This window comes from Hemitrygon akajei, chromosome 20 (assembly GCF_048418815.1).
Source record: "Hemitrygon akajei chromosome 20, sHemAka1.3, whole genome shotgun sequence".
In the NCBI taxonomy this organism is placed as follows: domain Eukaryota; kingdom Metazoa; phylum Chordata; class Chondrichthyes; order Myliobatiformes; family Dasyatidae; genus Hemitrygon; species Hemitrygon akajei.
In genome coordinates, this window is record NC_133143.1 from 41,356,105 (window position 1) to 41,379,691 (window position 23,587).

General features: G+C 41.2%; 1 protein-coding gene across 1 annotated transcript; it reads right to left on the bottom strand.

The window, feature by feature from the left end:
• Nucleotides 1-646: 646 nt before the first annotated feature.
• LOC140713748 (leukocyte elastase inhibitor-like) lies at nucleotides 647-22,998 on the bottom strand. Its single transcript, XM_073024220.1, has 7 exons — nucleotides 22,658-22,998; nucleotides 20,485-20,663; nucleotides 13,307-13,444; nucleotides 10,116-10,233; nucleotides 7,328-7,470; nucleotides 4,501-4,665; nucleotides 647-1,345 (listed from the first exon to the last, which is right to left on the bottom strand). The coding sequence occupies exons 1-7, from the start codon at nucleotides 22,995-22,997 to the stop codon at nucleotides 941-943; spliced, it is 1,488 nt and encodes a 495-aa protein (XP_072880321.1). The 5' UTR covers nucleotide 22,998; the 3' UTR covers nucleotides 647-940.
• Between the last annotated feature and the right edge of the window lie 589 nt (nucleotides 22,999-23,587).

The window sequence follows — 23,587 nt, forward strand, 5'->3', positions numbered from 1 at the left end:
CTGGGCCCCTCATCTTAGAAAAGATGTGCTGGCATTGAAACGTTTCGAACATTGAAAGGCCTAGTCAGAGTAGATGTGGAAAGGATGTTTCACATGGTGGGAGAGTCTAAGACAAGATGACACAGCCTCAGGATAGAGGGGCACCTTTTCAAAACAGATATGGACAGCCAAAGGGTGGTGAATTTATTGCTACATACAGCTGTGGAGGTCAGTTCATTGGGTGTACTTAAAGCAGAGATTGATAGGTTCTTGATTGGACATGGCATCAAAGGTTACCGGGAGAAGGCTGGGAACAGGGATTGAGGAGATTTTAAAATATCAGCCATGATTGAATGATAAAGCAGATTCAATGGGCCAGATGGCCTAATCCTGCTCCTATGTCTTATGATCTCGTATTCAGAATGTAACTGCAAACAGACCAAATTAGTGATGGGGGCAAACAGGTTAATTGAAGAATTTAAGTGAAAATTAGGAAGTTACTGCAACTGTGAAAAACTGATGTGAGTTTTAGATACCAGTGAACAGCAAACACAGAATCATCTTAGAAATAATCTTGTTTTGACAAGAGGGAATGGAGTGGGAAGTATTGCCACTGTAATACCGTAATTTATCAATTGTATGAAAGGTGTCTCACTTAACAAAAATGAGCAAGAGGAAAGCACGTGTTTATTTTTGAAAGTTCAGCATTTTAGAACTATCCATTCCAATCACAGGCTCTTCATCTCATGATAATTAGCAGCAAAGTATAAGCATTTACTTCTCTAAGGAAAGCTTACATGTTTATAGCATACCAAAGCTCAATTGGTTAGAGTAAAGAACATTAATACTATACTTCATTCCACGCCTTCTCTTAACTTCATGAAAATCTACCCAACACAGAAATGTTAGGTGAACAAAAAAGGAATGGATTGAAAACTGCTGCAACCTAATGGCACCAGGTCTAAGGAGATGAGAATCTTCCAAAGAATAAAATGTTGCGTGTTTTGTTGTGCCGGATGAAGAACAGGAACGGATGGTCAGCCACAAAGTCGAATCTTATCGGACTACATCGCAACATCATGATCGCTGCTGTTGCAGCAGCTGCTTCTGTGCCCTCTTCATTAACTTCCACAAAGGATTTATGCACTACTTTGGTCAAAACAAGATCATTTCTACTAGACATTGCGGAGTAGTTAGCTTGCAAGGTGCTGAAAGCATCCACCATCCCCATCTGCATGAGGATAGACTCAAGATCATATTTTTCTTCCAGTTTGAACTTGGGCAGAACCACATTAATCTCTATCTCGTTCATCATATCTGGGTTGGTCCAATTCATCAGATGATCAAACGTGAGCTGACTCTGAAGCTTAAAACAAACAAAAAGAATTCACTCTTAATCCATCCAATATAATAACTTGAATGCAAGAAATGTAAACCACTATTTTAATTTCCAACCAAAACCAAATCAGATGTTTTATTCACATTTTCCTTTCTTTCCAATTACCCATGAACTCATGGGTCATTAACTACACTAAGGGTCAATTGCACAGTAAAGTTAAAGAAGTGTTGATGGGCTTACAGGAGAGAATTATTTGCAGAGATAAAGGGGAACAAGAGGGATAGAGGGTTTCATGAGATCAGCTTCACCCTAGCTCCCAGAAAACCGATGTACCAAAAGGTCAGCTGTTTTTACATTTAAACCCACGACAATATTAAATGCCAGAGCTAAATGAAAGCATTTGGTGGCCACCTCCTGTTTCTAATCTGCACATCTACCCGCCACATTAAAACAATGTCAAAAATTAACAAAAGCATTTGAAACAACACATTTCAGCTTTATCAGAGGTCATTCCTATTAGCCACTGTGACAGTCTCATATTCAAGATATTTTAATGTCATTCACTGTACACCAGAATAAAGGAAAACAAAATAATTGTTACTCCAGATCTGATGCAGCAGACAAAAAAAACAGAAAAAAGAACACAGTATTAATATAAGACAATAAATATAAATACACTGGATGTCTTATATACATTGATTGTACATCCAAAAGGTGACGCTATTACAACACACAAGTTGTTGTTTTCCTTCCTCTTTCTGCCTTTCAGGGTAACGGCTACCCTATCAATTTTCTAGCAGCTTGTGGACACCATGCTGAGCGGCATTGACAGTGTTACTGCTCACCTCGACAACGTCACTGTGACGGGCACATATCAGACAGACGGATACTGAGAAGGGTCCCAGCCCAAATGTTTACTCTTTTCCATAGATGTCTGACCTGCTAAGTTCCTCCAGCATTTTGTGTGTGTTGGTTTGGATTTCCAAAACTTGCAGGCTGTTTTGTGTTTGAGAACTATACCAATGCCCGGACCATGCTTTGAACAAACTGTAAGACTCTGGATTGTGACTTCAGGGAGTAAAATGCAGTCTCCTGATGTCTTCATTCAAGTGTCTGGAATTCATCATAGATCAGTATGGCTGTCATTCAGACCCTGAAAACGTTACTGCTATCTTAAAAATGTCCCACCATCAGATGTTAGCAATTTACGATCATTTTGGAGCATAATCAGTCACAATTCAGTATTTCTCCCAGGAATGCACCTGAAGGAGCCACAATGTCAGGCTCAACAAGGGTACCACGTGGAAATAGTCTAAACAACAGCAAGAGGTTTTTGATCAGGCGAAGAATATACTGTCATCCAACCTGCTCTTGACCCACTTCAACACAAGCAGCCCATCATCTTTGCAACAGATATGCCTATCTACAGGAAGGAAGCTGTCATATCCCACATCTTTTCTGCTGATTCCGAAAAAGCTGTTATACATGCAACCAGATCACTGACCGCAGCAGAAAGGAACCATGGCCAAAAGTTGGTCACCTGACAACAAATGCTGACTTTCACTGATTGCGCGTTATTCCTATCAAAGTCTCAAATGTTCTTGATTAAACCCTTTAAACAGTCAGACTTTGGGAAGTACCAATGAATTTTGAGATTATTGTCATTGCATGGTTTTAATGAATAAAGTTTTATTTCGATTCCAGCTTTCTTCTATCTCCTGGCTTCAGGTCTCATCAGTAGTTATAAGCGAGCGAACATGCCAGACTGTCTGTGTTTAAGGTGAGTGACAGGAAATGATAAAATAATGATGGCTGGAGTTGTGGAGGGATAGGTTAGTATGTGTTGATCAGCCTTACTACTTGGGGTAAAGTAACTGTTTTGAGTCTGGTGATCCTGGTGTTGATGCCAAGTCGTCACCTCCCTGACGGGAGTGGGACAAACAGACCTTGGGCAGGTTGTGTGGAATCCTTCATGATGTTATTACTACCCGTTGTAGAGCCTTCCTGTTCAATGCAGTGTAGTTTCCATTCCATGCAGCCGTAGGGTGCCCTCTGCTGTGCATCTGCAGAATGACAGGAGTATAGAGGTACTTACTCCAGCTCGCTTTAGCCATCTCAGAAAGCAGTGGTGTTGGTGAGCTTTCCTGATTGCATAGAATCTGTTCTGGGACCATGAGTTTGTGTGAGATGTACACTTCCAGTAGTCTGAAACTGCTCGTAGCGTCCACTGCTGTAAAGAGGGGTGCAAGTGGTCCAAATTCTCCTGAAGTCGACAACCAAGTCCTTTGTCTTATTGACAGTGATAAAGTGGTTATTTGCCCAACACCTGGCCTCGAGCTCTTCCACCTCCTCTCTGTAGGCTATATCACTGTTGGTGATGAGCCCCATCACTGTCGTGCCACTGGTGAACGTAACAACGTGATTAATCGGGTGTTTGACTGTGCAGTCATGGGTGAGGGAAGTGCACAGCAATGGGCTCAGCACACAGCCCTGGGGAACATCTGTGTAGAGGATGCTGAAGAGGGAGGAGAGGTTATGCATCCTCACTATCTGAGGTCTGTTGGTTAGGAAGTCCAACATGCAATTGTACATTGGTGTATTAAGACCGAGGAGTAAGAATTTGCATTGAAAACATGCATTAAAGTCGTTTACATCAGGGAGAGATGAGCCTCTGGTACAGGCCACACTGCTTTTCCTTGTGTAAACAGTTTGCCCTTGATGCCCAGCGATCAGTATCGGACAGGGGATCCTGAATTTTTTTGCGTACAGGTGGGTTTAGCCTTCTTGATGTCCAAAATGAGTTTTCCCTTGGCCACTCTGAGAGATGTTCTGTCACCAGAATTGAAGGCAGCACCCTAGGGTTGTAGTAGCAGAGTGCACCTCATCATTCGGTAAGTGTCTTCTCCATTTGTTGTGGTCTCCTTGACCATCTGCCAGTTAAGTCTGTTCAACAGAGTGCTGAAGCATAAAGATTGCCTCATTAGGCCATCCTCTTGACTGGTTCCTCCATTTTCAGCAGCGGTCGATGTGCTGGGATTGATATTTTACATCACAAATGAGGAAATTAAGAGGGAATTTTTTTTTAAAATACTTTTCTTGGACTGAAGATAGAATCCAATTTCCTGTTTTTCCCCCTGAAAAACAATTCAAATTAATTAGTTATACTAAAGCTACACACTTACTTTTTCCATCCCAGTGAAGTCATCATTTATATCTGGCAATAGGATGAGCATACTAAGCTCACCATCGTCATAGGGGAGCTCAAGTATCTTGGTTGAAACTTCTGAAATATAAGTGAAGGCAAACCTGCTTTTTAGCTTCATCATTTGCACAGGTTTTGTTTCATGCTGCATGCAAAAGAAAAAGGGAATTAGCAAATTTAGACGACATATTTAGCCTGAAAAAACCCCAGAAATTAATGAAAATTTCAAAATTGTAGTTTTCTTCATCCCACAATGACTGGACACTTTTTGTGTGAGCTTAACTATTACTACAGGAAAGATACTGGCATGGCTAGAGCATTGGCTGAGTGGCAGGAGGTAAAGACTGGGCTAAAGGGGAGCTAGTCCAGTCTATAGTGACTAGTGGTGTCTATATTGAGACCACTTCCTTTTAGGTTATATGTTAATGACTTGGCTGGCAGAACTGATGGCTTTGTGGCCAAGTTTGCAGACGATATGAAACTAGGGGGAGGGTTGGTAGTATGAGGAAGCAGAGAGGTTATAGTAGGACTTTGACAGATTAGAAGAATGGGTGAAGAAGCATCAGTCAGAAGACAGGGTTGAGAAGTGTATGGTAATGCACTTTGGTAGAAGAAATAAAACTGTGGAGTATTTTTTTTTAAATGGAGGGTCTGAGGTGCATAGGGACATGGGTGTCCTCATACAGGATTCCCTAATTTGCAGGTTAAGTTAGTGGCGAGGAAGGCAAATGCAATATTAGCATTCGTTTCGCGAGATCTAGAATATAAAAGCAGGGATGTAAAGTAGAAGCTGCTGAGGCCCCACGGAGTATCGTGAGCAGTTTTGGGCCCCTTATCCAAGAAAGGATGTGCTGACATTGCAGAGTTCACAACATTGATACTGGGATTGAAAGGCTTATCATATTAGGAGTGTTTGTGGCTCTGGGCCTGTACTCACTGGATTCAGAAGAATAAGGGGGATCTCATCGAAACCTATCAGATATTAAAAGGCCTCGATACAGTGAATGTGCAGAGGATGTTTCCAATGGTGGGGGAGTGCAAGACCAGAGGTCATCAGCCTCAAATAGAGGGACATCAAATTAGAATGGAGATGAGGAGGAATTTCTTGAGCCAGAGAGATTTGAATCTGTGGAACTGCCACAGGTAGCTGTGGAGGTCAAGTCACTGAGTATACTTAAGACAGAATTTAATGGATTCTTAATAGTCAGGGCATGAACTGCTACGGGGAGAAAGCAAGGGACTGGGGCTGAGAGGGAAAGGATCAGCCACGATGAAATAGCTGAACAGACTTGATGGACCAAATCGCCTTATTTCTGCTCCTGTATCTTAAGGTCTTATTTTTTTTTCTTTATGGCACTGTTGAGATGGCAGATAAGATACAGGTACGGACAGAACTGGGCACAAACCATGCTTCATCAAATGTGTTTAACTAAATTTACATGTATTCAGAGGTGTGGCACAAAGGGAGGGCACTGTACCCCTGCATAACGGGATGAAGGACAGGAGCACTACAGAGAGGTATAGACCCTGATTTGATTTACTGTTAAGTTCTTTAATAGTAGCTACCAAGGTCTAGGTCTCCTTCATGGAATATCTGGTGCATACAGTATAGACAGCATCTTAAACCCCATTTTGCATAAACATCAAACTTCTCTTGGCTACGTTCTCAGGAGTGTTAGTTTTGAATGGAGAAGATGTTACATGTATATCTAACATGAGAGGATGCTGAACGTTTGCAAATACTGAGAAAAAACATTATTTCCAACAGTAATGAACCTCCGATGATACCAAGTTGCACCAGACCTATCCCTAAATCAAGCTGCAAAGCTCATTCCTTCCAAAGTAAAACAAAACACGTTTGTTGCTGTCAACTTAGTTGCTACCCTCTCATGTGCAAAATCTACTGAAATGGACAGTGGCCAAACCTGTAACCTTTTATCTCATTCGAGTAAACAAGCACACGGTAAGTAGATATGGTGACCAATCTATGAGAGTCAGAGCACCACAGCACAGAAACAGGCCCTTTGGTCCATCTAGTCTGTGCCTATTCCAATCAACCTGCCCCTGGACCATACCCCCTGCATACCGTTCCAATCCATGTACTTATCCAAACGTCTCTTAAAATATATAAATAGAACCTGCATCCATCACTTCCACTGGTAATTCGTTTCACACTCTCGCCACCCCGTGTGAAGTAGCTCCCCATTAGCATTTCACCTTTAACCTAACAAATATCCAGAGGTGTGGTATAAATAAAGGAGGGCCAGTGGGTTAAGGGATAGAAAACCCTGGGGTGAGGTTTAGGGCAGCATGCTAATTTAGTGGTTAGAATAAAGCCTTATGGAGCCAGCGATCAGCACTCCAATCCTCCCTCCATCGAAGGAGTTTGCACATTCTCCCTGTGACCACGTGGGTTTCCATCAGGTGTTCTGGTATCTCCCTTCGCTCTGCCTCATCTTGCTGGCTCTCCCCCTCCACTGCCTATTCACATTTCACCCCACTCTCTTTGCTTCACACTGCGTCCAATCAAAGTTGTACAATCCTGGATTTGTTCCCCCTCCCCCCTTACTCTGTACATCCTGGTTCACCCCACATGATCTACTGGGCTGCCAACCAGTCAGTTCCCCTCCATTGCCACCCTGACATCACCCTTTCAAAGGAAGCATTTTGCCAAGGGCAACAGATTCCCAAATTATTATTACAAACACCAAGATTTTGTTTCCCGGGTACACCACACCTTTATTGATTAACTGTAACATAGAGATCAGTATTTGTTAATACCTTGATTTCTCCCACTCACACATTACCTGCTTTATTCTGAATTCCCCATCCTGTGTCAATTCTTTATTAAATTTTTTCCGCCAGTTTCCCTTAAAATAAATGGCATTTACAAGAACAAGCCTTGTCAGGTCATCAACAGATCCTTCAGCCAGTAGGTCTGTGATCTTGCCTAAAGAGTGGGTTCAGTGAGAGGGAGGGAGGAAAAGACACAATTCTATCAATTAGGTCAAGAAAACTAACAACATGACATACACTGCAAGCATGAAAGACAATATTTAGCACATGTTTGCAAGATGTAAAGATTCATGGCTTGCACATATTGTTGAGTCTCCCAAGCCCCTGACTTCTAGACAGGACAAAGAAATCTGGCACATGGAGACACGTCTCCTTGCAGATTCCAAGTAACGCACCAACTCTAGTTGTGTTGTTTCATTGACTGTATTTCTTTTTCAATCTTTTTATTAAGTTTCAAATTAGTAAACATAACAATAACGATAATGATACAAAGAATCGGGATTACATTAATAACGGTTAACATGTACAAACACAGATTCCAAGTAACAAATGTAGTTTAGCCTCCCAATCTCTTAGTAACTAAACATGAAAAAGGTATTTTATAAACAGAGGAAAAAACCCAAACTAAAAAAGACTAAACAAAAAAAAAAAATTTGGCTGCTATATTTCATCGGTTAAAATTATAATTTGTCGTTAACTCTGCTCCTCTATACCGAAGCAAAAAATTACTAAAAAAGGATTCAGAAAGGGTCAACTTGCATCATATGAAAATATTGAATAAATGGCCTCCAAGTTTCTTCAAACTTCAAAGGATCCATTGAACTGCTCCTAATTTTTTCCAAGTTTAAACATGCTATTGTTTGGGAAAACCATTGAAATGTGGTAGGGGGGGTTGGAATCTTTCCATTTAAGTAAAATGGATCTTCTGGCTATTAATGTAACAAATGCAATTAAACAACAAGCTGATGGGGATAAATGACTGGAGTCTGCCACTGGTAGCCCAAAAATTGCAGTAACAGGATGAGGCTGTAAATCAACAAGCAGAACTACCAAAATAATATCAAAAATATCTTTGCAATATTTTCCTAGGAGAGGACAAGACCAGAACTTATGTGTCAAGGAAGCTACTTCAGAATTACATCCATCACAAACAGGGTTTATATGGCAGTAAAAACAAGCTAACTTATCCTTGGACATATGAACCCAATGAACCACCTTAAATTGTATCAAACCGCATCTGGCACACATTGAAGAATTATTAACTAGTTGAAGAATCTTCTCCCATTTCTCTGTAGATAAAGATATTTGAAGTTTTCTTTCCCACCCATTCTTAATTTTATCAGAAGTACCCAAGTATATTTTCATAATTAATTCATAAATAAATGCTATTAAACTCTTCTGATATAGATTTAAACTTAAAAATGTTTCTGTAACTTCAATTTGATGCAATATCGGAAAGGTAACTAAAGTAGCGTTCAGAAAGTTTCTAATCTGTAAATATCTGAAGATGTGTGATCTAGGCAAATTATATTTATTAGACAACTGGTCAAAAGACATAAATCAATCATCCATGAATAAATCACGAAAACATGTTATTCCCTTTATTTTCTGTAAAAGAAAAGCTTGATCAATTCTAGATGGCTGAAAGAAAAAATTAGATGTAATAAAACTTGACAGGATAAATTTATTCAATCCAAAAAATTTACAAAATTGAAACCATATTCATATTGTATGTTTAATTATTGGATTTATCATTTGTTTATTCAATTTAGTAAGCGCAAAGGGAAGTGCAGCCCCTAATATAGAAGCCAGTGAAAACCCCTGTACAGACTCCCGCTCGAGGTTCATCCATTGTGGACATTGATTTTCATCCAGCTCCTGTGTCCAAAACGTTAAATATCGAATATTGATTGCTCAATAATTAAATCTAAGATTCAGCAAAGCCAAACCGCCTTCCTTTTTGGATTTCTGTAAATATTTCTTACTTAACCTGGGATTTTTATTCTGCCATATATATGAAGAAATTTCATAATCAATAATATCAAAAAAAGATTTAGGGATGAAAATTGATACTGCCTGAAATAGATACAGAAATTTAGGTAAAATAATCATCTAAATAGCATTAATTCGACCAATCAAAGATAAGGACAATGGGGACCATTTAGTAAACAGTTGTTTAACATGATCAATTGAGGGTAAAAAAATTAATTTTAAATAGATTCTTATGTTTCTTAGTAATTTTAACACCCAAATAAATAAAATAATCAGTAACCAATCTAAATGGTGATTGTCTATAAATTGGAATTTGCAAATTTAATGGGAAAAGCACACTCTTATTAAGATTCAATTTATAACCAGAAAAACTACTAAACTGAGCAAGTAGTGTTATTACTGCAGGAACAGATTTCTCTGGGTTAGAGATATAAAATAACAGGTCGTCTGCATATAGTGATGCCTTATGCGTCCCATTCCCACGAATAATGCCAAATATATTGGGTGAATCACGAAGAGCGATTGCCAAGGGCTTGTTTCACTGACTGCACCACAGAATTCAGAACAGCTGATCTGACCACTCTATGGAAATATATCTTCACCAAGAACTACAGTGGTTTCAAAACATCTCATCATCGCCTTCACAGGGATGATAAATCCTGGTCTTACCATTTATGTTCTAGTACGGCATGAAGGAAAAAAATAGTTCTGTTGAATAATTTTGGGAAATATTGCTCACTCTGAAGATTGAAGGCAGCAGAAGTCCATGTCTGTGCCTGGCCACAACTATTGTCCAACATCACTTACCATCAGTTTGTTTTTCCGCCCAGGCGTTGATCTCCTGTCTGACTTTTTCTGCTGCAGTAAGAAAATCAACTGGAGCCAGTTCTGCCTGATAGTATTTCAGTGTATCAGCAAGGTATGTCTGGAGGGTCACAACAGATCAAAATAAACCTCACTTTCATGATTTGTACCAATTGATTATTTATTTGTTATCAAAATTACACAACAATATTGAATTTGAGGGGCAAGGGTTAAAATTGTGACAATTTGCTACCCAAATCTTAGTAGAGTGGCATACAAAACCAAAGTATTAGAAATGTTGATATTATGATACTTGTATAGACTGGTTATAGTCTACAACACTAATAACTGAATGCTAACCGAACCCAAGGCTTTGAGACCTTATGGGTCCAAAGCTTTATGGGCCAGAAAATGATGGGATTTAAATACAGAGTTCAGCCCATTAACATCTGCAGAAAGGAAGTGAACACATCAATTCATGAACTGTTTACAGTATACTTACAATGCACAAAGATATGCATTATCTTTGTACATAATCTGAAGAACTGAACGAGTATTTTGCATCAGTCTTCACTGAGGAAGACATCAGCAGTATACCGGGCACTCAAGGGTGTCAGGGAAGAGAAGTGTGAGCAGTCACAATTACGACAGCGAAAGTACTCAGGAAGCTGAATAGTCTAAGGGTAGATAAATCTCCCGGAGCAGATGCAATGCACCCTCATGTTCTGAAGGAAGTAGCTGTGGAGATTGTGGAGGCATTAGCAATGATCTTTCAAAAGTCAATAGATTCTGGCATGGTTCCGGAGGACTGGAAGATTGCAAATGTCACTCCGCTAATTAAGAAGGGGGCAAGGAAGCAAAAAGGAAATTATAGACCTGTTAGCTTGACATCGGTGGTTAGGAAGTTGTTGGAATCGATTGTCAAGGATGAAGTTACGGAGTACCTGGAGGCACATGACAAGATAAGCCAAACACAGTATGGTTTCCTTAAAGGAAAATCCTGCCTGACAAACCTATTGCAATTTTTTGAGGAAATTACAAGTAGGCTAGACAAGGGAGATGCAGTGGAAAGTTACATACATGGATAGAGCATTGGTTGATTGGCAGGAAACAGAGAGTGGGAATAAAGGGATCCCATTCTGGTTGGCTGCCGGTTAGCAGTGATGTTCCACAGGGGTCCGTGTTGGGGCCGCTTCTTTTTACGTTGTATATCAACGATTTGGTTTATGGAATAGATGGCTTTGCGGCTAAGTTTGCTGATGATACAAAGATAGGTGGAGGGGCCAGTAGTGCTGAGGAAACAAGAGATTCTGCGGAGAGACTTGGAAAGATTGGGGGAATGGGCAAAGAAGTTGCAAATGAAATAGAATATTGGAAAGTGTATGGTCATGTACTTTGCTGGAAGAAATAAACAGGCAGACTATTATTTAAATGGGGAGAGAATTCAAAGTTCTGAGATGCAACAGGACTTGGGAATCCTCTTACAGGATACCCTTAAGGTTAACCTCCAGGGTGAGTCAGCGGTGAAGGCGGCGACTACAATGTTAGCATTCATTCCTAGAGGAATAGAGTATAGGAGCAGGGATGTGATGTTGAGGCTCTATAAGGCACTGGTAAGACCTCACGTGGAGTACTGTGTGCAGTTTTGGGCTCCTTATTTAAGAAAGGATGTGCTGACGTTGGAGAGGGTTCAGAGAAGATTCACTAGAATGATTCCGGGAATGAGAGGGTTAACATGAGGAACGTTTGACCGCTCTTGGACTGTACTCCTTGGAGTTTAGAAGAATGATGGGGAACCTCATAGAAACATTTTGAATGTTGAAAGGCATGGACAGAGTGGATGTGGCAAAGTTGTTTCCCATGATGGGGGAGTCTAGTATGAGAGGGCATGACTTGAGGATTGAAGGACGCCCATTCAGAACAGAGATGAGAAGAAATTTTTTTAGCCAGAGGATGGTGACTCTGTGGAATTTGTTACCACAGGCGGCAGTGGAGGTCAAGACATTGGGTATATTCAAGGTAGAGATTGATAGGTATCTGAGTAGTCAGGGCATCAAAGGTTATGGTGAGAAGGCGGGGGAGTGGGACTAAATGGGAGAATGGATCAGCTCATGATAAAATGGTGGAGCAGACTCGATGGGCCAATTGGCCGACTTCTGCTCCTTTGTCTTACGGTCTTATAATATTTAAAACTACTCAAGGGCAAGCATTCAATCAAATAATATAGTAATTGTTTTCAAAATGGATTCAAGTCTACAACTGATATATTCAACCATTGTACAAATGGTACACATGGTCCATTTTCAAGTTTATACATGAAAAAAAAAATCACATAACTAAATGCACACCACGATTCTGACGTCAAAAAGCTAAATGATGCGATCGTGAGTAGTTGCTACATGATCTGGTACAGCAATTGGAACGCAAGAGGCAACAGACTTGTCCAAGTACATCACAGGCACATCCCTCTGCACCTTCAGTAATATCTACATGAGGCACCATCCATTAAAGATTCCCACTCTCCAGGCCATGCCATTGGGCATCAGCAGCAGAAGTCTGAAGTCTGACACTACCAGATTCAAGAACAGCTACTTCCTTTCAACCAACAAAACCCTGATCATTGCAATTTAGCAACACTAAGACCACTTCGATAACTGCACTAAAATGGACTTTGTTTTTAGTTCTTTCTTGTAAAATGTGTATAATTTGTTTAAATGTTTGTTTCAGCTTCTCAGTTGCTGCTTACTGTATATGATGCTCTCCAACTGTGATGCTGCCGGAAGCAAACTTCTTTTAAAATCACATCTGGCCATTTGACAATAAGCTTAATTTTGACTTCCTATGCCCAGTTCATTAAATATTCCTGCATTATTTATTTAAATATTAAATATTTCATTAAATATTTCCTGAACCTTTCAACTATCCCTTAGTTTACACCTCACCAGATAATAGTTTTTCCTTCCAGGATATTGAGATTCTTTTTTGTCAGTAATACATTTCTTATTTGGCTTTCTTCAAAAGTACACAACTGAATTCGAAATTAAAATCCAAGCCCATTCTCATTATGGAAGTAATCCACTTTTCCATCCAAAGCAGAAAAATACCTTTCTCACTCATCTCATTTGTGTTTGATCAGTTTATCAGCGAACAAATTTGACAGTTTAGTCTCTAATACTCGAAACAGAAAACCTTACTGGAAGGAAGTCGTAGGTCTTCTCTCCAAAAAGGCGGTTGGCCGTTTTCAGCACGTACTTTGCTTGAGGGTTGTTCAATTCAAGTTGAAGTTTCTGAAACTCAGAGTGAACGTCCTTGACTTCATCAAAAGCAAGCACCTAAGAGATGAGGTTAACATTCATTATTAGAATCCAAGTGCACTTTGTAACCCAGTTCAAAGTGAAGTAAACTGTATTGGTGTTTGATGGAACTATAAACCAAATTCCCATTGTTGTTTTCCTATTTAATCTACTACAGAACATCAGCATCCATGTCAAAAGGCAGGAAACTCATGAATATTATTTATCAGCTGATGGCTTAAGGTAGATTGGAGCATAAAGACATTGTCTGTTTTTGTTACAGGAAAATATTGTGTCAAACTCAACAAGGACAAAAGATAAAAAGTTAATTCTGATAAATAGGCAGGATGGAATAAAGAATTATAGAATTTTGCCACTAATTCCACAGAGCATCTGCTTTCTTTTTCCAGTTAAATTGCCACAATACTTAGACAATCTTCATCAGACCCAACATTTACTGTTAACGCAACAATTCTTCACTTTCAGACTCTTCGCTTGGCATATTGAGATTCCATATCGGAAAAGATTTGAATTGAAGTGGAGCCATTGTGAGAGAGGGCCAGTGTTAGAGTGGATAGCCTTTGGCTCAAGAGGCTAAGACAAGTAGCGAATGTAAGATTCTGGTCAGTTTCCTTCCCTCTGTCTATTAGTACATAGCTAGTGCATTAAGAATGGGTCCAGTGTCAGTAGCATGTTCTTCATGTCAGATCTGGGGACTCTGGGAAAGGTCCAGTCTCCCTGATAACTACATCCACATGGGTGCATCCAGCTGCAGCTCCTTTCAGATATCTTGGGGAACTGGAGCTGCAGATGGATATTCTCTGGCTCATATGGGACAGTGAAGACGTGATAGATAGTAGCTACAGGGAGGCAGTCACTCCCAAGTTGCAGGAGGCAGGTAACTGAATGACATCAGGTCAGGAGAAGGAAGGGGAATAAGCCAACAGTGCCGAGAATTCTTGTACATTCATAAATCACAGGTGCAAACAGACATGGGAGTCCTCGTGCAGGATTAGTATGTTCTCGTGCAGGATTCACTAAAAGTTAATTTGCAGGCTGGTAAATGCAATGTTGGCATTCATTATGAGAGGATTAGAATACAAAGGGAGGAATCGGTCAAACTGCATTTGGAGTTACTGAGAGCAGTTTTTGGCCCTTATCCAAGGAAAAATGTGCTGGCATTGGAGAAGGTCCAAGCAGGTTCATGAGAGAAATCCTGGGAATGTAAGGGTTAACGTGCAAGAAGCATTTGATGGTTCTGGGTTTGTATTCACTGGAGTTTAGAGGAATGGGAGGGGATCTCATTGAAACCTATCAAATATTGAAATGCCTAGACTGAGTGGTCATGGAGAGGTTGCTTCTCATCATGGAGGAGTCTAGAACCAGAGGCAGAGCTCAGAATAGAAGGACGAGCCTTTAGAACAGAAATGACAATTAACTTTTTTTAGCCAGAGGGTGGTGAATCTGTGGAATTTATTGCCACAGATGGCTGTGGAGACCAACTCATTGGGTATATTAAAGCAGAGATTGATAGGTTCTTAATTAGTAAGGCTATCTAAGGTTACACGGAGAAGGCAGGAGAATGGGGTTGAGAAGGATAATAAATCAGCCATGACGGAATGGTGGTGCAGATTCAATGAGCGTAATTCTGTTCCTACATCTTAAGTACTTATGGAAATGTGTTATTTTGGCATGGCCTGACTTGCGTAATTCCATGTTCACAACAAGGTTATTCTTAACTTGTTTGTATTTTTCAGGGCAGCATTTCTCAAAATGATTTGAACCTGGGCGTTTAGTTAAGTCGCAGCAAAGTAACAGCAGTTTGTGGAAATTCTCCAAACGCTGTCGGCCTGAATATCAGAGGTCCATTGTTCTGTGGGTGAAAATCAGATCACTCACTGGCACATCAATGAGTCAGAAACAACAAGCGCTGCTGACAATGTGGCATTTTGATTGTGACCGGGATGCATACCATCCAGACAGATCACTCCATAAACAAGCACAATGAGCTGGTATGAAAGGAGAAAGAAGAGAACGCAGAATAGTGTCACAGTTCCAGAGAAAGTGCGGTGTAGGAAGACAGATTAAGTGTGAAGTCCTAGCAATGTGGATTGAGAGAACCAGAGTTCATCTTTTATCCACTAGAGGTCCATTCCAGAGTCTTACAACAGCAGGATAGAAGCTTTCCTTGAGCTTGGTGGTACGTGTACTCACGTTTAAAGCCTCAGCTTGACATCCACAGCAATGTCCAGCACAAGAGCAGGCCCACCACTCCACACATGATGCTGGCTGTTGTACCTCAACATTGACCCACATTCGGTCTGTAACCTTCTCTGCCTTGCTGATTCAGGTGCTTCTCAAATGTCATGAATGTTATCTGCCTCCTTCATCTCTTCATGTAACACATTCCAGTTACCAACCAGCCTCCAAAATAACTCCCATCCTAAACCTATGCGCTCTTGTCTCAGACACACCCAACATGGGATTGTTGTCTTTTTAAACTATCGATCCTACCTGTTTCTTGTAATTATGTCCACATCACTCAAGTCACATAGATCACACCACAGAAACAGGACTAGTCCAGAATTTCAGCTTCTCTGATCTAGGGAAAGTAAATTCAACTTATTCATTCTCCTCTTATACCTGAAATGTTCCAATCCAGGTAACTTCTCTGGTACAATCACATTCTTCATTATTGTATCACCAGAAAGGCAAACAATACTCCAGGTGTGGCACAACTTTAAAAAAAAACATTTAAACTGTAACATGACAGCCCAGATCTTGTACTTAAACTTGTATCTTATGTTCACTACCTACCAAAACAAACTCAATTAACCTAGCCAGTGCAAAGAAAATAGTCAAATAGCCAATAATTGCTGTTAAACAGGCATGCTCTAGTTAATCAGCAAGTGGATCCCCAGTGGAGGAATTCAATGCTCTTGCTGAAAACTTCAGCGTTTGCTCACCACTAGGTGGTGTTCCAGCTTTAATCCAATACATCCCCCACCAGAAATTTGGAACGTCCCCATCAAACATTTAAATCGATGCACCATAGAAAGGATCCCAGCTGGATGCGTCACTGCCTGGCATGGTAACCTCTTGGCATGTGATCGCAAGAATCTAGCATAGTTATGGACACAGCACAACACATCAGGGAAATCAGTCTCCCCTCGATGGACTGGAAGCTTCTCACTGCCTCAGTAAAGCAGCTGGATACTCTCTTTTCTCCCCTCTTGTATCACTGGGCGAAGATACAATAGCATGTTCCACAAGGCTCAAGAGTCATAGTGTCATAGAAAATAACAGCACAGAAACAGACCCTTCGGCCAGTCTAGTCTGTGCCAAACTATTAACCTGCCCCAGCCCATTGATCTGCACCTAGATCATAGCCCTCCCATCCATGTACTTATCCAGATTTCTCTTAAATGTTGTAATTGAACCCACATCCACCACTTCCACTGGCAGTTCATTCCACACACAGACACCATCCTCTGAGTGTAGTTCCCCTCATATTCCCCTTGAACAGTTCACCTTTCACCCTTAACCCATGACCTTCAGTTCAAGTCTCATTCAACCCAAGTGGAAAAACCCTGCTTGCATTTCCCTTAGCTAAACCCCACTATATGTTATTCCCCTCGTTCTCCTACACCCGAGAGATTAAAGTCCTAACCTATTCAACTTTTCCCTATAACTCAGGGCCTCATGCCCCTGGCAAGATTCTTGTAAATTTTCTCTGTACTCTTGCAGTCTATCGGTAGGTTACCAAAAATGCAAGCAATATTCCAACTGGGCCTCACCAACATCTTACACAACCTCAACATCCCACCTTCTGTATTTTATACTTTGATTTATGAAGACCAATGTGACAAAAGCTTTCTTTACAATCCTATCTACCTGTGACACCACTTTAAAGTATGGATATGTATTCCACGATCCTTCTGTTCTACAGCACTCCTTACTGCAGTATCGCTCACTGTGCAAGTCCTACTCTGGTTGGTTGTCCAAAGGCCAACACCACACACTTCTCTGCATTAAATTCCATCTGCCATTTTTAAGCACACGTTCCAGCTGCTCCAGATCCTGCTGCAAGCTTTAACAGTCTTTCTCATTGTCCACCGTTCCTCCATCTTGGTGTCTTACACAAATTTGCTGATCCAGTTTATCGCATTATCATCCAGATCACTGATATAGACGACAAACAATAATGGACCCAGCACCAATCCCTGTAGCACTCCACTAGTCATAGATGTCCAGTCAGAGAGGGAACCATTACTACCACTCTCTGGCTTCTCCTATGAAACCAATGTCTGATTCAATATGCTACCTCATTTTGAATGGCGAGTGGATGAACCTTCTTATCCAAACTCCCATGCAGCACCTTGTCAAATGCCTTGCTAAAGTCCATGCAGACAATATCCACTGCATTGCCTTCATCAACGTTCCTGGTAACTTCATCGAAAAACTCTACAAGATTGCTCAGACTCTACCTGCCAAGCACAAAGCCATGCTGACTATCCTTAATCAATCCCTGTCTATCCAAACATTTAAATATCTGGTCTCCTTAGAAGATCTTCCAATAACCTAACCACTGCTGATGTCAAGCTCACAGGTCTATAATTTCCTGGCTTATTCTCAGAGACTTTCTTTGACAATAAACATTAACTATCCTCCAGTGCCTCACCTGTGGCTAAAGACATTTAAATCCCTCTGCTATGGCCTCTGAAATTTCTGCACTGGCCTCCCACAGGATCCAAAGGAATAGCCTGCAAGGCCCTGGGGTTCTATTTACCCTAATTTGCCTAAAAACAGCAAATAACTCCTCCCCTGTGATCCAAATACAAGTCCTGGAGCTCATTGCTGCTTTGCCTCACTTCTATAGACTCTACATCCGCCACCCAAGTAAATACAGATGTAAACAATCCATTTATTATCTCCAACATTCCTATTTTGGCTCCAAGCAGAGATGACCATTCTGATGTTCCAGAGGAAGAACTCTGCCCCTTACTATGTTTTTGCACTTAATATATCTGTAGAAGTCCTTGGGATTCGCGTTCACCTTGTCTGCTGGAGCAATCTCATGCTTTTTTTAAACCATCCTGATTTCCTTCTTCTGACTGGGAGTCCCAGCCAAAAATCACCCATGATCACAACCTTATGTTTCTTGCAACAGTCTGTGGTCTCTCTATAGATTTGCTCCCCTAAATCCCATTGAGTGGTCTATAATTATAATCCCATTAACATGACCATCCTTTCTCTATTCTTCAATTCCACCCCTCTAGCCTCAGCAGCCATGATCTCCAGTCTGTCATAGCTGAACACTGCCATGACATTTATCCTAGTTAGTAATACATCCCTCCCCCCTTTAACCCCTCCTGCTCAATCACAAGTAAAACAGAACCCTGGACTACTGAGCTGCCAGTCCTGTACTGCCCCCACCCCCACCCCACAACCACATCTCCCTAATGGCTACAATGTCAGAATACTATGTGCTAATCCATGCCCGAAGTTCATCTGCCTTTCCTCCAATAGCCTTTGCATTAAAATGTACAGAACTTAGAACACTCGTCACACCATACTCAAGCTTTTGATTCCTGACTTTGTATATTGTCTTAACATCCTTCCCCACAACTACTCCACTATCTGTTCTGGCTATCTGGTCCCCATCCTCCTGCAACTCCAGCTTAAACCACCACCCCTCTCTCCCCTCACGAAGCATTAGCAAATCACCCAGCAAGGATACCAGTTCGGGTGCAAACCGCTCCATCTGTAATGGTTCCATCTTCCCTGGAAGACAGCCCAAAAGATCCAAAAATCTGACGCCCTCCCTCCTGAACTACCTCTTCAGCTTGATGTTAAACTGTATGATCTTCATATTTCTGGCCTCATTAACACATGGCATGGGCAGCATGTAATCCTGAGATTACAACCCAGGAGGTCCTGTCCTTTAACTAAGCACCTAACTCCCTGAACTCACCTTGCAGGACCTCGTCACCCACTAAGCCATGTCATTGGTACCAATGTGGACCATGACTTGAATTGTAAATAAGGTTGAAAGAGTACAGAGAAAATTTACAAGGACGTTGCCGGGTCTGGAGGACCTGAATTATGAGTAAAGATTGAGTAGGTTAGAACTTTATTCCTTTGAATGTAGAAGATTGAGAGGAGACTCGATAGAAGTATACAATATTGAGAGGTAGGGTAAATGCAAGCAGGCTTACTCCACCGAGGTTGGGTGGGACTACCAGAGGGCATGGGTTAAGGGTGAAAAGTTAAAAGCTCAAGGGGAACTTGGGGGCAACTTCTTCACTCGGAGGGTTGTGAGAACATGGAACAAGCTGCCAGCGCAGGTGGTGCATACGAGCTCAAAGTTTGGATAGGTACAGAGATTGCATGGGTGTGGTGAACTACATATACCTGTCTGGACACGCCCCCCCCGCTGACTGCTCCTGTGGCTCCTCCCACAGACCCCGGTATAAAGGCGATTGGAGGCACTGCTCCTCCCTCAGTCTCCAGGATGTTGTGTGATGGTCTCTTGCTGCTGACAGTGCTTTCTTCCAGCTAATAAAAGCCTATCTCGACTCACGTCTCCGAGAGTTATTGATGGTGCATCAATGGGTATGGAGGGCTATGGTCCCAGTGCAGGTTGATGGGAGAAGGCAGTTTAAACGGTTTGGCATAGACTAGATGGGCCACAGGGCCTGGTTCAGTGGTGTACTTTTCTATGCATCTGACTGCTCACCCTCGCACTTAAAGTGTTGTGCAGGTTAAGATAGCTTCTACCCTGCAGTTATAAGACTATTAAATAGTTCCCGAGTACAATAAATTGCACTCCTGATCTCACAACCTATTTCATTTTGATCTTGCCCTTTTTACCTGCACTGCACTTTTGGTTGCTGTTACACTTTATTCTGCATTGTGATTGTTTTGTCTTATTCTACCACAATGCACTGTATAATAATCTGGTCAGTATGAACTGCATACAAGACAAGATTTTCACTGTATCTCAGTATAAGGGACAATAATAAACCAATTCCAAACTGCCTGACATATAAAAAGGAGCTGCACATTCTAATATTTACCTTTGCCATCTGCGATGCTGTATTTCCGCTGGCACCAAGATACACCATAGCCAGGGCATTGGATATACTAAACGGGGACACAAAGATGTTGCCAGATTTGTCAGCTTTATCCAAATGCTTGAAGAAATCAACCGCAAATTTGACATTTGCAGCAGTCAGATGATCCATTGTTAGCGTCTCTGAAAGAGGAAATGGGGGGGGGAAAAAAGTTTAATTTAACTCTTGCTATTTATATTGCCTTTAATGAACACTATGACAGTGCACATCAGAAGTCCTGGTAATGCAACCACAAGTAATAGACATTCTCTGAAACGTATTGATAATGGCTGGGGTCCCCGTCCTGTAAAGACACTGCCCAGATGAAGGCAATGGCAAACCACTTCTGTAGAAAAGTTTACCAAGGACTATCATGGACAAAATCATGATCACCCACATTTTACAACACAGCACATGATGACAACGATGGTGAGCAAAGTCCCACTTGTTGCTCACTAATCTTTCCTCATTTGCTCTCTGCCTCATTATAAACATTTCCATGATCTTTTTTGAATACCAAGGTTGGCATGCATTTACATTGAGACACTGGAATTTAAAAGTCCATTTTGTTTCTGTTGTGTTAAAATAAAACTGGATAAATCCAACTAGAGTACATAAAACAGCATGCAGCAGCCAAGATTTTTGTGCTTCAAAATCAAATCTGTACTTATAACTCAGATTCCAAGATCTTGACCAGTGAATCACAACTGCCAGGGGCTTCTGCACTGCTGCCAGTAAAATCTTTGTCCACAGCAGAATTACACTGATCACTCATCCAAAAATATGTTTGCGTCTACTTTTTTTTAAACAAAAAGCTTTCATGGAAAGATATAGAAATCAAATATAGGATTAACTGGAATTAACATTTCCAAAGTATTAGACAATTGAACACAACCCAATTAACCAAAGGAGTGCTCCAATTTGCCACTATCCCCACTGCAAAGTCCTATTCATTTTACAGTAGTAGAATTACAGAACTTCACCTCCAACATTATTATTGGAATACACTAGTGCTAAAATACAACAGCTTTCCAATTGCCTCTTTGAATAAAAATAACAAATAATAAGGTTACTCTTGCATTATGTGTACAATTTCTATTCCACATTAATATTTATCTATCTGGTGCCTCGCCTGCATTTCCCCGTTGTTTGCATTTCTGAATTGTGCTCTAAATTAATCAGGTTTAAAAACATTGTGTCCAATGGGTTTTTAGCCAGTCTATTAACATTTTCCCCTAGGTCTAATTGGGGACATTGCAAAAACAAGTACCTGAATTTCATCTCTTAAAATACACAGTTATAATGAAAGGATGCAGGGGTTTCTTACGGACAACACAAAAGACCGCTAAATCCCTCACAGACTGTGCAATTGTGGTAAAGTAGGTGTCGGGGTAGGGCGGTTGGGGAAATCGATGTACAGTAGCAGAATCAGACACATGTCGTGAAAGTTAACTTTGCGGTAGCAGCGCGATTCAATACGTAATAGAGAGAGAAAAATGAATTAAAGTATATGGCACATCTATTCGCGAGTCTTTGGTGACATACCAAATCTCCTCAAACTCCTAATGGAGTTGTAGTGCCTTCTTTATAGCTGCATCGACAAGTTGGGTCGAGGTGAGGTCCGCAGAGATTTTGACACTCCACTAAAAATGTGATCACATCACACGAAACTTTAAAAAGACAATTTCCTTTGAAAAACTAAAGCCAGTTCCATGATCAAAGCAGTTAACACTCATGAGATAAAACTCTTTGGGGGGGAGGGGATTCATTTTCTTCCAGAAACTTAGCTTAGAGGACACTTACACAATACCCAGACTTTCAAAGTTTGATGAAAGAGGCAAACTCAATAACTAAAGGCTAACAATAAACTCTTAGATTTAATTGTATTAAACCCAAGTATTTTAATTGCATTGACTTTGAAGGCACTATGATCCAGAGAATTCACAAAAGTTTGATTTTAACCGAATCATGCATAAAAACAGTGCCTATTGAAATTACTTGTGATTTTAAGAAAGAAAAACACTGAGCAATCCCACTGCGATCAATAACCTTAACCTGAAAGCAGAATGAAGCAAACCTCGCGATGAAAATTGAGAAAAGGTCAACAAGCAATAAGACAAAGTAGTTTTACACCCACCCAGGTAGCTGTGCTCCCGCAGCTGTCCGCAACCCTCCGATTCCCTGCGCTCACAATACGCTGCTGAAGTTAGCGCGAATAAACAGGCAGTGAGATAACGGCGGAGCCTCGAGGAAGTGACAGGCATACTCCCTGTAAAAGTGATTGGCAGCAATAACCGGGAAGCGTGTCGCCGGCCCTCTCGCCCTGATTGGGCTAATAACCTGACAGGGGGTGGCCACGGGAAGTTTCTGGCCAGCTCCAGAGGCCGTGTTCCGCGTTGCAACGCTGGTATGACCCACGTTAAGGAGTGGTGTACGTGGAAGGACAGGTCTAAGATTAAATTGCGTTTACATTGCATTGCACACGGTACAGTCATAGAGCCCCTCCGCCTAACGAGTCAACGCCAACACCCCAGCCCGCTGGTCCCAATTTCCTGCCTTTGGGTCCTATCCCTCTGAGCCCCGCCCCTCCATGAATCTAACCGAATGCCTTGTAAGTGATAGTGTTTTACCTTTCTCGGTTTCTTCCCTTGGCAGCTAGTGAATACATCTCTCAAATCTCTTTTAACTCTTTCTCTTTGCGCCCTAAATTCATTCCATTCAGCTATGGTCTCTCGTTATCCTGAGAAAAAGATAATTATTATCCACCTTATTTGTGCCTCTATTCATTTTAAACATTTCTGTAAGGTCGCCCCCTCATTTGTCAAGGAATAAAAACAAAGCCCTGCCACAGTGTCCCTATAACTCAGGCCCTCTTGTCCTGGCAATGTCCTTGTGAATTGCTCCTGCACTCTTCCCAGTTTAACAACATATTTCCTGTAACAGGATGAATCAATCTATACACAGTGCTCCCAGGTGCAGCCTCACCAACAACCTAAACAACTGCTGCATAATGTCCCAACTATATCCTCAATGCCCTGGTTGATGAAGGCCAGCGTGCTAAATGCCC

Excerpts from the sequence above, each read along its gene's own strand:
- LOC140713748 (XM_073024220.1), bottom strand. The coding sequence starts at position 22,997 with ATGCAATGTAAACGCAATTTAATCTTAGACCTGTCCTTCCACGTACAC. Across the intron at positions 20,664-22,657 it reads GCGGGAGCACAGCTACCTGG|AGACGCTAACAATGGATCAT; the intron begins GTGGGTGTAAAA and ends TTCCTCTTTCAG. Across the intron at positions 7,471-10,115 it reads GGCGGAAAAACAAACTGATG|GCAAGATCACAGACCTACTG; the intron begins GTAAGTGATGTT and ends CCCACTCTTTAG.